This window comes from Lucilia sericata, unplaced genomic scaffold (assembly GCF_015586225.1).
Source record: "Lucilia sericata isolate MDLA Ls3-8-SP2 unplaced genomic scaffold, ASM1558622v1 Contig000433F_arrow, whole genome shotgun sequence".
NCBI lineage: Eukaryota > Metazoa > Arthropoda > Insecta > Diptera > Calliphoridae > Lucilia > Lucilia sericata.
The window spans coordinates 253590-268082 of NW_023994448.1; the positions used below are offsets into that span (position 1 = coordinate 253590).

The window sequence follows — 14493 nt, forward strand, 5'->3', positions numbered from 1 at the left end:
TTTCAATACATGGCACTTAATTTTCCCTTATTTTTTCAAAATGGACGACATCGATTTTTAAAGTTGGGTCACTTGAATTTTTGAATAATCGACTTTTTGTCGAAAAAATCGAAGTCGACTATTTTGTTCCTGAAAAGTTGATAACTGTAGTGCTGTTAAAGTATTGAGTAGTGGGTATCGAGTATTTGCCCTATTTTTTGGGTACTCAATACAAAAAGGTAGTTACTCAATACTTTCGGACTTGTATATGGATTTAACTTATTTAAAATTAACGGCTATGATGTGAAAAATACAGCTCTACAACTAATACAGATCATATCATTATTAGAAATGCAACTCTTAGCAATATCAAATCAATGTAAAAACAAGTAAGAGTGTTATATTCGGCTATGCCGAATCTTATATACCCACCATCAAACCTCGTTTGACTCGAATGAAACTTACTTATGTCGAATTTCATCTATATACTCGTATTTTTAGGCCAGTTATAAGCGTTAAAGTAATTTTCTGAAGGGGACCTTATATAGGGGGGTAGGGTCAATTATGGGTCGATCCTCATAAAAGTTTTTAGATAGATTTTGACTCGTATGAAACTTACTTATGCCGAATTTCATCTATATACTAGTATTTTTAAGCCAGTAATAAGCGATAAAGTAATTTTTTGACCTTATATGGGGGGTAGGTCAATTATGGACCGATCCTCATAAAATTTTGCATAGTGATTTTGGATGATTAGAAACTTACTTATGTCGAATTTCATCGCTATATTCGTATTTTTAAGCAAGTTATGGCTGTTAAAGCTGATTTTCGAGGTGCCACTTGTATGGGGGCTATCCGAAAACGTGGACCGATATTGCCCATTTTCAATACCAAACAAACCTTACCTATAAGAAATATTTATGTGAAATTTCAATCCTCTAGCTCTTTCCATTCGGACTCTATCGTGCTTTCAACAGACAGACAGACAGACAGACAGACGGACGGACGGACGGACAGACGGACAGACGGACAGACATGGCTAGATCGTCTTAGAATTTAATGAGGACCAAGAATATATATACTTTTGTGGGTCTATGACCAATATTTCGATGTGTTACAAACGGAATGACAAAATCAATATACCCCCCATCTTTTTTGATGGTGGGTATAATAATTTAAAAACTGCAATAGTTAAAAAGTTATTTATTGACGCAATCTAAAAAAAAATAAAATGTATCAAAAGAGGTGAGATGTCTGGTCTAACTTTACTTAAAAAAAGGAAAAATTCCTCGTTTTTAATTTAAAATAAAACCGTTAAAAGTATCGAGTAGTATTGAGTACCCAAACGAAAAGTATTGAGTAATCAAAAGTAGTAGAATATTACAGCACTAGATAACTCGACTATCGTCTATGAAAAAGCATGTGGGATTTTCTTTATTTACGGTTAGGGTTCTATAAATCGACTTTCGAATAATCGAACAATCGACTTTTTGTCGAAAAAAGTCGAAAAGTCGAAGGCGACTATTTTGTTCCAAAAAAGTCGATAACTCGACTATCGTCTATGAAAAAAGTCGAAAAGTCGACTTTGTAAATAAAAGTCGAAAAGTCAAAAAATCGGAAAGTCGAAAAAAGTCGAAAAGTCGGAAAAAGTCGATAAGTCGAAAAAAGTCGAAAAGAGTCGAAAATTTTAAAAAAGTGGAAATGAGGTCAAAAACTCTAAAATAGTCGGAAAAAACTCGAAAAAAGTAAAAAAATTGTCGAAAATAGTCGAAAAAAAGTCGAAATAAATCGAAAATAGTCAAAAAGTCGTAAAAAATCAAAAAGTCGAAAAGTCGGAAAAAGTCGAAAAGTCGGAAAAAGTTGAAAAGTCGAAAAGTCGACCATTTATAAAATACTAAAAGTCTAAAAGTCGACTTTTAAATAAATGAAAAAGGTCGAAAAGTCGAAAAATCGACTTTTCATAAAATGAAAAAGTCGAAAAGTCGACTTTTAACTAAATGCAAAAAGTCGAAAAGTCGACTTTTCGTTTCAACTATAGAACCCTATTTACGGTATATATTAAAAAGACCGATCTGGTAACATAACACTTTTTGACATATACATATATACAACTTTTGTTGTTTTTGTAGAATTGACTTCACTTTATTATTTCAATCTGGTAACATATACACTTTTTGACATATATACATACAACTTTTGTTGTTTTTGTAGAATTGACTTCACTTTATTATTCCATTACAGTTTTGGATATAAGTATATACATCTGTTGTTTTTGTAGAATTGACTTCACCTAATGAGTGCACCCTGGTCCAGAGATACAAGCCGATGCAAAATGATCGGCGGCGCAACCATTTTAGGTCGTCGGCGACGGCTTATTATAGAAAATATCGGCGGCGGCTAAATTGTCAGCTTAATTTAACTTTCCATTCCATCTATATCAGCTGCTATTTTTAAGCCGCATACTGCCGGTCCACACTAGGAAACTTTTTTTGGGAAACTTTTGATTTTGCGTGAGAGAGAAAGAGAAAGAATATCATTCATCTCTCTCGCGGTACGGAGTTTCCCGTACCCGGAAAGTTGTTTTGTTTTGTTATTCTTCTCATTCGTACAACAACAAATCAATGCAATTAATACGTAGTTTCTGAAACAAAAGTTTTCATGTGTGGACATTAAGGAAACTTCAAAAGAGAATTAAGAAAAAGTTACTCATTAAAAGTTTCCTAGTGTGGACCAGGTCATAGCTTTTGAGCCGAAAGAAGACGGCGGTTGCGCAGCTTGCAAAATATTACCGGCGGCCTGCCGACGTCTACTTGAGCTGTCTCGACTTGTTAATCTGCCCTTATCCTACTGATGAAAAATAGATTTTTTTGTAATAAAATGCTGCCAGACTGTATTTCTTTTTCCTCAATGCTGTGATTTTAAAATCTTTGATTTTAATGTATGTTGATATCACTGCGATCAGCTGTGGTTTAAAGTTTTCTCTAAAAAATAACAATTATTCACTGATACTTAAAAGCGATAACCGTGATAATCGTGGAACAAGCTATAAAAGGAACGGAAAATAATAGTAATTGTTGTAATAATAATAAATAAATTTATAAATAGTGTTAAATATTAAACAGTTTTTGAATATTTAATAGTGGTCCGTAATTACAGCAAGCTATTTTTATAATTAATGCGTCATTGTTAGTCATTGTCGCAGTTACACGCAATATTTTGTTATACATATTGTATGTGGAATAATCCTTTTAGGAACATATGTGCTCCAGGATTCAATCATTTTTAGATAGTGAATTCAGTGATCTTGATATACACACACGCATTATGATTGAAGAACTAACTGAAGAGGTACAGCAATTGTTTCCAAATGAAACGAAAGTTTTGCCATCTCTTTTGACTGTATTGTATTCGACAGCAAAACTTAATCATGCTAAACAGTTGGTAGCAACAATGAACGACATACGAAATCCAGAATTAAGGGATTACCTATTAAATTTGGTAAGTTTCATTTATATAAAATTATTGCAGAGCTCTTTAAGCTTTTTTTCATGTTACTTATTACACACTTATGCGTATGCAAACAAACATGCATAAATATGTGCATTAGAGGTTCATAAAAATGGATGATGTTATTTGGATAGGTCTTATTTTGTTCGTTATAGGTCTTATATAGTCTTATAGTCGATAGGTCTTATATAGTAAAGTTAGTGAAATAATCATTAATTAGTCATTTTTAATATACATATATTTGTAAAAAGAAATATTGAGAAAATATTTTAATGGAACAATTTTTGAAGAAATTAAAATGTCTTGTTATTTACTAGGGTAATCGATTATTCGACATTTTCTAAAAACAGGTTTTCAAAAAGTTCGAATAGTTGACATTTAAAAAAAAGTGGTTGATATTTTTCAAAGCCTTTTAACTTAAGAAATCTTGGTAATCCTAGACTATTCTTAAAGGCCCAAATAGACTACACAAGCCTAGAATGATAAACTAAAGATTACGTCGTCAGGCGAATGTAATTAGAACTTTCTGCGGATATAGGAGTATAATATACTTGTGTGTGGAAAAGTAGCTATTCCTACATTCTTACCGATATACCTAGTATGTAAAATTGTTTCTACAGCACCTTCCTAGCGGAACACAAGTGTATCAAAAAGTATCTACAACAACTTTCTAGTTAAAATACATGTGTATTAACAAGTATCTAAATATGTATGTTTTTTTAAAAAATGCTACCCTAATACATGTATCTACAAATTAATTCATAAGTATAAGGCCATTCCAATCATCACTAGATCATGATCCTAATTTTAAGTAACAAATTTTGCTTAAAATTCATCTAAACATTGAAAAAATGTTGATCCAAAAAATATTTTTCGATAAATGAAAATTTTTTTGTTGATTAAATTACAGCACACTTGATTTTTTTATATTTTAATTTTCTGTTCTCATATACAATGTTAATCACAAGTATATTAAGATGTAATGCAAAAAAAAAAAAAATATTAAAAATTTAAACTTCATATCCAGATTTTATAGGTATACAAGTAAATCAAATTAGCATGATAATGAACCAAAACTTTTGGCAAAGTTGATCTAAGACTAGTTATCGAGTAATAGGACCAAAATTCTTTGATTGTCCATCAAAATCTCCTGACTCAAGTCCTTTAGAGATGCTGTTCGGCATTCTGAAGCGCTGGGTCGAAACTCGCAGTTTTAGAAAACATTGCAGCTGGCGAATGACTTAAAATCCTATTGGGATTCATTACAAACTACACTAGTAACTACTCTATTCCATAAAGGTGTTTGGAACTCAAAAGGAGTTAATTCAGTTATTATTTTCTTGTAACTCACAGTGAAATGGTATTAAACTTTTGTTGTTGTTATTATAATGTAGACACATAATATTATACAAATCAATTATATAATTTTGAATAAATCAATTAAATTAGAAAATGTAGTACTTTGTATACAATGCCAAAAAAAGTTGCTTAGGTTTCGAACAATACTGTATTAACAAGCAAACAACGTTCACACAAAAAAGCACAATTTGAACATTGTTGTTGTTTTCATGCGTCTGCATGTAAAAAATAAAAATTTTTCGAAGGATAAAAAGGATCAATCCAGTTTGTCCGAGATTTTGTATATGCAAATAAAACAAATAAAATGTTTTAAAGTTTTATGAGACGTAGTTTTTTTTTTATTAAAAACCAAAATATTACCTCGTAGAAGGTTAAAAGGTTTTTATTTTATTGAAGATAAAGTGCACGTAATGCTTGTCGTACACAACATAATTTGGTGGCAAACAATATTTAAGTCTAGTTAACGGTTTACTCGTTAGAATCTTCCAACAAAGATGTATAAAATTGGCATAAGATTCTAACGTTGTTAAAAATAGCATTATTCATTAAAAGGAGCAATTACCAAAATAAAGCTCGCAACAAAACTCGCTTAACCGTCTTGTCTATACCCGATCAAAATTACTGAATTATCGGAATTCAAATTTACCGTTGAAGAATCACTATTCTTCGAATCACGTTTAAATTTGTCCATTTTCTGAATAATAGAGTCTAAACATTGAAAATAAGCCATATATGTGGTCTGATATTTAGACGCTGCCACATCTACATCACTAGATTTACTGCGGGAGAAGTTTCGAAAAACTTCTAACTTTCTTCCACAATCTTATTTCTTCGCCCTGAATCTCTAATGTATAAACGCTATGAATTTCCTCACCCAAATCATTAAAACATGGTGCCGAAAGTAACAAGAGCATCCGATGCTCTAATAAATTCGTTTAGCGGCGTAACAGACATGTGTAATATCAAAAAATAATTAAAATGTGAGGAAATTAAAAATCAGAACTAATTCACGACTAAAAACAATATAATTAGCAGGGCACTGATTTTTATGCAAATGCATATTTCTAGTCAGTAACTCAAAATAACTTTTAACTACTTTTCTTTTCGAATCAAAGAATTTGCAACAAAATGGCATCGATTTGTTGTTGCATATTTTGTTATAAATGCATAAATTGCATATTTTTACTTTTATTTAGTTCGTTCTAAAATACCATTTCTCAAAATTTTTGTTCTGACATCAACATTTGGTTAGCTGGATCAAAGGATAAAAAGGTCCTTTTTAAATGTTTTTATGATATTTATCATATTTCTTACAAGTAAACCATATGCAAATTTAGTATCATATGAAAGGTCTTTGTGAGACGAATTATTTAATGTAATTAATTGAAAATATTTCATTATAAACCTCATACAATTTCACCGAAATGGTTTTTTCTGTTTTTCGAAATTCGATATGTTTTGTATTGTATTTAAATACTAGCTATACTCAGTGTGCTTTGCTACCCTAAAAGCAATATGTATAAATAAAAAACCCACTTAACGATTTTGAAGATTCTAACTCCGGTAGGTTAGTGGTTAGTGTTCTAGTCTGGTAGACCGGAGGTGGTGGGTTCGATTCCCACCTGAGGCACTGGTTAAGGAGCGCACAACAGGCCCGATAGAGGCCTAGGTGTATTTCTTCGGATTTGATGTATATTCATCCTCCTTTCAAACTAACTAACTAACTAACTAACTAACTACAATAGTTTTCCAGATTTATAATATGATACATATGAGAGATGTCAAGCAAATTATTGGAAGTTCGCCAGTTTCTATCTATCACCAATTTCTATATATCTATGAAAAATTTGAATAATATAAGAGTTTCCAAGATACACGAAATTTTGTATTTAATTCATGTTGTGCCATGCCACCCATTGAAAGTCCGCCCGTTATGCTCTAAATGTTCACATGAATGTCAAAGTTAAAATTGTAAAATTTGAAGATATACGATATAAGAATTTTTCTATTTGATTCATGTGGGGGCTTCAAGCTCCCCAGATGAAAGTTCTTCGTGCAAAATTTGAAGAATTTAGTTTCTTTAGTTTCCCAGATAAACGAATTTTTGTATTTAATTAATATGGGAGGTGCCGCTCCCCTCATGGGTAGTCCGCCAATTTATTACCCAAAATGTTTAAATGGATGTTAAAGTTATTCGTGCAAAATTTGAAGATTCTAACTGTAATAGTTTTTAAGATACTTTTTGTCCTAAATAATCATATTGACACTAAAGTTGCTCCGACAAAATTTGAGGACTCTAACTGTTATATGATCTCAAATATACGCATTTAATATTTTCTTAATATGAGCGTGGCTCCTCGCCCAATTGGAATTTCAAAATAAAAAGTAGCCTATTACCTATTCCAAACATACAGGAATACGCTGTGAAAATTTGAAGAAAATCGGTTCAGCCGTTTAGTAGTCTATAACGTTCAAACATACAAACAAACACACATTCATTTTTATATATATAGATTTTTAATCCTATTTCTTAACTACCCAGCAAAAAAAGACGGACAAAAAAGATAGTAAATGCATTGGTTGAACTGATAATGAACTGGTTCATATTTAGGGGAAATATCCATGATTTTAACATTAGCGTGTCATTGGCATGCATGGGTTCGTATTTGGAAAAATAGTTCGTCATTTAAATGAGTTCGTATAACCAATGAATATTCGATGATTCTCAAGCGAATTTTCATTGGTACACTATATTTATTTAAAAATGCATTAATAATGGTATTTCGATTTAATTATCAATATCAAATAAAATAAGATAAAACATAACTAACTGATTTTTATTGGATTTAAATTCATGCAAAGGAAAAATACGCATTGTGTTTTAAAATCCGTTAAGCATTTTTGGTTTTTTCCTTCTCTTATTAATATTAAAATCTTAAAAAATTAAAAATCTAATAAAAAAAAATAATATCATTTTTAATATTTATTGTATGAAATGCACGTTTTCGTTAAATCTTCTAAGAGAATACCAAATTATACTAAAATATTACAATTCCTATAGTGGAGTTACATAAGTGAATTTGGGTGAATTTTTCATGCCTTCGCTGATGACAAATTTATTAGAATTTAGGCATGTATTTAAAACGCATTAAATAGAATACTTCTAAAGAAATCATGAAAATATCCCTTCTTCTTTAAAAACTTAAAAATTTTTTTGCTGGGTAGTACTGTGCTAACGTACATTATATGTACATCCGTCAATCAATTTCATTAGCTTTACATTGGTATATAACACTTTATGGTTTTATTCTATTTTAGGCCACATTTTCCAGTTTAACTAAAATATGAACACAATATCCTAAACATCTACTTGTTTGTTAGGCTTGCTTTGTTAATAATGGTTTGTATGTTGTTGTTTACATTATTATGCATTGTTTTGGTAGCGAAAAAAATTAAATAAACTTCGATCTAGATTGAATTTTGAAAAACGGAAAAAACCGTTTCCGTTGATTTTATTGAGGATTATTGTATTAATTTCAACGAATTATATTAAATTCATCTGTGCTAAAATGCAAAAAATCTGAAAATTTCCCGAAAAAATAGAAAATTTCGACTACTTTTGCTGTTGCTATATACATATGTATATATATATTTATATACATATGTATATAGCAAATTAATTTTACAAGGAAATATTTTTTTGGTGCATATTTTTCACATTTTTAGTGCATATTTTCCCAGTTTATAGTGCATGTGATAAGCGCATATTTTTTAGTCCATGAAAACCCTTGCCTTGGTTATGATGGTTGACAATGGTGTTTACAAAAATGGATAAATTGGACTTTTTACCATTAATATTTAAATGTTTTTGTAGATATTGTCATTAATTTTTTTTATTTTGCAAATCCATTTTGTAAAGAATACAAAAAAAAAAAATAAATAAATAAATAAATGAAACGTTTTCAATTATATGAGAGTAGATTGTGAGTGATCATACAATGATTTTTCTGTGAATAATATAAGTTTGAAATTTAAAACTAACACCAATTTTTTCCAAGTGCTTTTCAAAACAAACTTTTTTTCGATAAACAAAAACAAAATCTACATACGTATATGATCGCTGTCGTCAATGTTTACCAGCAAAGAATACGAAAGTGTCGTTGCTTTGCTCTTGCTTGTATACAGTGAAGAACAACAAGAAAAAATAATAAACAATGCTGTTTGTGTATTTCGTATTGCTTGTGACTCACAAGTTGTGATGAGTGCTCTATGTGAGTATTAAAACACACAGGCTATAGCTAAGAGTTTTTAAAAAAACAAATGAGCACCTAGAGTATAGATAGTGCTTGGAGTCCAAGCCTTGGACATCCTTCCCAGTGGTAAAAATACACATATTTCGTGCCAGTCAGTGATAATGCTTTCACTTATTCTTGCATTTAGATTTAACATGAAAGTGTCCTAGGCTGCCTCATCGGTGTACTCTCGCTTAGAATGTAAGCCACAATATCATTAGGGCAAATTAAAATGTCACTTACATAATGTGTGGAATTCTAAGCTAAATTAATAAGAACCTATAAACGCTTACAAATAAGAATGTAATATATCGTCACCTAAAACGCAAACGGTCCTATCTAACATTTTTTAAATTTTACAGGAGAAGCAAAAAACTATATTGAAAAGTTTGTTTCAAACAACGCGATTTATTTGTAGTAAATAAATAAATTGTTTAATAGTGAAACCTATCATTTGTTATGATAGTTGACAATGGCGTATATAAAAATCGATAAATTGGACATTTTACCGTTAATATTTAAATGTTTTTGTAAATAGGGCCTTTTGTTTTTTTGTCAATAAAATCGATAATTTTGGTCGGAGGTGTCCAATTTTTGGTGTGGAAATTTGTTTTGATGCAATACATTAGAATCGACAATAAAATCGATTTTGAATTTTTCGTTAGTTAGTGCCGTTTTCGTTTCAGGTGACGATATGCAGATTACAATCCTATTTGCATTTGTAAGTTAAAGTAACATGCCTTCCGATATAGTTATAGAAAAAATATATTTTTATTTTATTTAAAAATTATCATCATCAATAAAAATATAATTAAACAATTTTAACGTAAATAAATAAAATTAATTTTAATTTTCTTTTAAAATTTTTGGCCATCTTCCTTTAAGCAAACAAGAGGAAACTGCAAGTATTAAAACTAGAATGTATGAACTAAATTTACCTTAATTTAAATCCGTTACTGTCATTTAGATCACCACAATTATTTTAACATTTTAAATAAAATAACTTTTTTAACAAAACACAACTTCACTTACAAAATATCAACTTTAAACTGACATAGAAACAAAGAATTCTGCATAAACTAATAAACTAATTTATAATTTTAAAAATTTTTACACATTAAAAAGACAGCTTTGATTACATTTATAGGTTATGCCATACGGAAAAACACAGGCAGGTGTTATAGCAAAAATTATGAATCTTATGTAAAATAACAATTTTGACATACATTCGGAATTACATATGGATAAAAAAGTGGCCGTACATATGTAAAATACATGTCGTCTAATACCACCCTAATTCAGGCATTATTTGGTGTGCTGATTCCGAATATGGAAACCAAAAAGTTGTATCAAAAGTTTAAACCCTTCGGACGGCAGTTTCAAAACTCCAATTTACAATTTTTTGGTTTTTGGAAAATAGGTTTTAATCTTTACTGTTATCCATTTTATATAAAACTTTTTCAGATAATACAATTTAATATAGTATGACTCGTACATCTGAAGTTTAGTAGAATTTATAAAATGTCCGTAATATATGTATGTATGAACAAAATATTCGTTGTCATTTTGCTAGAAAATGGTGGGTGATAGAAAAAACAGATATCAGAATCGGTTTCAGCAGCAAAAAATACATAAAAAATAGTCCAATTGGTTTTAAAAGTTTTCACAGACCTTCATTTCGTTGGGAAGTGTATTTGTTTTAAAATCTTCAATTCAGTGTAATTTAAGTGAATTTCTATATTTTTAAAAGTATTTTTTTGATCGGAAAAACATTTCAGAGCAAAAAACACGAAAATTTAAAATGTGAACGGTTGTGTTTAATTAAACTAATTGTGTCTTTCCAAAAGCACGTTAAAAACATGAATATGTGAACATAGTATAATAACTATAATTTTAACGTTTACAAATTTGTAAATAAAATTCCAGAAAAATTTTAAAATATTATATTTTGGGACAAAACTCAAATCTAGGCAATACTAGATGAATATTTCAAAATATTCCAATTAGCCAGCACTATTTTTGGGGAATTTGAAAGTGCCCGTCTGTCTGCCAAATGATGGCCAATATCATATGATTTGCCTTTTTCATAGTTTGTCGGTTAAATATATATAATGCCATTAAGTAATTAATTATGTAAATTATTGTTGTACCAATGCCAAATATTCTCTCCGGCGCACAGTGTTCGATTTTTAAATTTAGATGGCCAAAATTAATTACTCAAAAACTAAAAGACGTAAAAAAATCATTTTCGGCATGGTGATTTCATACTTATTAAAGAAGAACTGTGCAAAAAATCTGACAGACCCACTTTTCATAGCCCAATTGTATGGGAGCCAGGTGATATAGTTTACCGATATTTTCCATTTTCAATACCAAACAAACCTTATCAAATAATAATAAAATATCAGCCTCATAGATCATCATCAAAAATTTCATCCTATACCCACTTCAAAATATAGCAATCGGCTTAGAATCATTTTTTGAGTCGATTAAGCCATGTCCGTCCGTTTGGCTGTCTATATAAACCTTGTGCGCAAGATACAGTTCGCAATTTTCAAGATAATTGGATGAAATTTGGCACATACGATTTTTTTGCTCGAAGCCTAGAAAATGGATAAAATCGGCTCATTACAACAGAACCCCCCGAAAAGGTCCATTGAGCTCATAATTATGTTAAATATACCTGTATCTCGATAAAAAGAGGCACGACTAAGTTTTATACAAGACTTTTTTCTCATCATTTATACTTGTAATTCATTACAAGATTTTATGTATTTTTTGGGATTCTAATAAACCTCGTCAAATAAATAGCATATTTATTAAATTATTGATTAAAATTTATTTTTTTTTAATATTTTTATTTAAAAAAGCTGTCCCTATTACAATTTAAATAGCAAATAATTATGAAAAAATATTTTGTAGCTGATTTATTTCCAAAATTAAAAGGTGTCAAATTGATGTCAGTGAAGTATATACATTTTTTTCACCTCTGTAGATAAAGATTAATGAATGATGTGCTCAAAAGCAAAAACTCACAAATATGAGCACAAAACAAACGTTTCGTTTTGTTTATTTCCGTACCATAATTTTGCTTTATTTCACATATTTTCAATATGTGTAAATATATGTATTTGACTACGACTGTATTTATTTTTTAATTTTCCTACCAAATAAAAATATTGTTTGATGAGTTTTTTCACACTATGTGTTGTATATTTTGTATAAATAAAATACATACCACTGCGTATTTGAACCTTGTTTCTTTGTTATTTTAGTGTTTCTGCATTTCTTTGTTTGCAAATGTATGCAAATACTATAGATAATAATAAAAATAAATATTCTTTGTTGTTTAATTAAATTACTACCGAGTGTAAAGCTATTAGAAATTATTGGTCTTATGGCAGTGTCACACGTTCAATATACATATGTATATCGTGATATTTGCTGTATTGTGATATGTATTGAACGAGTAGATGGATCGTGTTCCATATCACATATCCAAATTGATCAATGTATGTATACTGAACGTGGGTGTTGAATAATAATGAATTTTAAAGTACATTTTTAATTTTTTGACAAGTGATCGCTATATCTCTCTTTAATTGCAAGACTGGCATAATCCACAAAATTTTGTTTTATAATATTTTACTATTTTTAAACAAGAGATTTGAAAAGTTAAACCAGATAGTAGAGGTTAATATGTTTCTCGTCTGAATTGAATTTTTTTATTTATACATATAATATTCGTGAAAACATGAGTCCTAGTTTTTAAGTTTACGACAAGAAAGATCCCGCACCAAAAATAACAGACGTCTTTGAAATTTGATAAAATTATGTGACAGACTTTGGTAGACGCATGTATCTGAGCAATAGATGTTCTCAATTGTACTGTACTCTATGTCTTCAACAAAAAATAAATTTTGTTATGGCTAAACAAGATAGAAAAGTGGGCGTGGGCTGATATTTTTTACCTTTTCCGACGGGAAACGTTATCTATGAAGTTTGGCAAATTTTATTTATATTTTATTAAAGTATTCGAATTAAAACTTTTATTCGTTATTCGTTCGAATTATCGAATTATTTTTAAAATTTAATCGACTACTCGAATGAAAAATATGCAATATACACGAAGAACACTAGTTTACAACAATTTTGCTCATGACATAAAACCTATATGGATTTTTTTTATTTTGGCCGTCTCAGTCCAGAAAAAATATTTAAAAAAATCTAGGACGTCAAATTTTTGAATTATTCATAAAGAAAGAAAATGCTAAAAAGGGTTAAATTAGGAGGAAAACAAATATTTAGGGATGTAGTTATTTTTTATACAAAAAAATTTACTGGTCTTCGTAACAACTCTCAAACAATGGATTTCTGTCACAAAAATATTAAAAATTACGTTGCAATAATCTTAAATCTTGGTGGATAGATGCTATTTATATCACTCACACTTCCAAGAGTTTTTTCGGAAAAAGTATAAGTGGGAATGTAAGGAATAAACTGTGAGGGATAAATTCAGATCCGTAAGTTTTTAATTCAGGTATAAAATGTCAATAATTTTTTCAAATTTAATTTTTTTTTAATTAAAAAAACATCAAACAAATTACTCAAAATCGGGCCAAAAATAAAGAAATCTGATAAAAAGTGGGTTAATGAAGACGCAAATTTTATATTATTGATTTTTTCCTGAGTTGATTGTTAGGTTCCCAAAACAGGTACAAGCACACAAAAATCAATTCTCATTTTCAAATATTTTTCCATCACTACTGAAGAAGGATGCTTAACAAAAACCACTTTATCTCAAAATTTCGACGTATAGGACAAAAATAAAAATTGTTAATTATCCACCGGACATAGCCCTTTCCAAAAATATATGTTTCATTCCATGAGCAAACAAAAAATATTAATTGTAAACTTGTGTAATTGACAACCCTAGTAAATACAAATATAATATTCCAAAAAACATTTTTTTAATTGTATGATTTCTAATCTTTATGAAGCTCAAAAATAGATGTACGCTGCAGCCTTTACCTGTTCCCATTATCAATTATTTTATATTTAAAGAGTCAATACCATTATAAAAATAATGAAGGTAGGGTCCGTAAAAATTTAAAAATGATGTTTTGAAATTTCCATAATTTAAAATTAGGTTGAATTCTATAAATTTTTTAATGAAAAATGTTTAATTTATTATTATGATTATTAATTATTAATTTTCGAAACTGAGTGATTTTTGAATTACTTTTATTACAATAATAAATTAATTTATCACATAGAGTGTGTGCCAATCGGTAACAATTTACTTGAAAATGTAAATTTTTGATAGATATGAGGTGAATAAAATTTTACTAGCTCA

The 14493-nt window shown here is 29.3% G+C and overlaps 1 protein-coding gene across 2 annotated transcripts in view; it reads left to right on the plus strand.

The window, feature by feature from the left end:
• The first annotated feature begins 2922 nt into the window (after positions 1-2922).
• The window catches only part of LOC119604806 (protein fem-1 homolog B), a 38540-nt gene continuing 26969 nt past the window's right edge, over positions 2923-14493 (plus strand). Inside the window, exon 1 of one of the 2 annotated variants that reach the window (XM_037957661.1) lies at positions 2923-3477. In XM_037957661.1, the coding sequence (XP_037813589.1) occupies positions 3238-3477 (240 nt within the window). In that variant the 5' untranslated portion in view covers positions 2923-3237. The remainder of the gene's footprint in view (positions 3478-14493) is intronic. The other variant, XM_037957662.1, reaches the window with a different exon arrangement.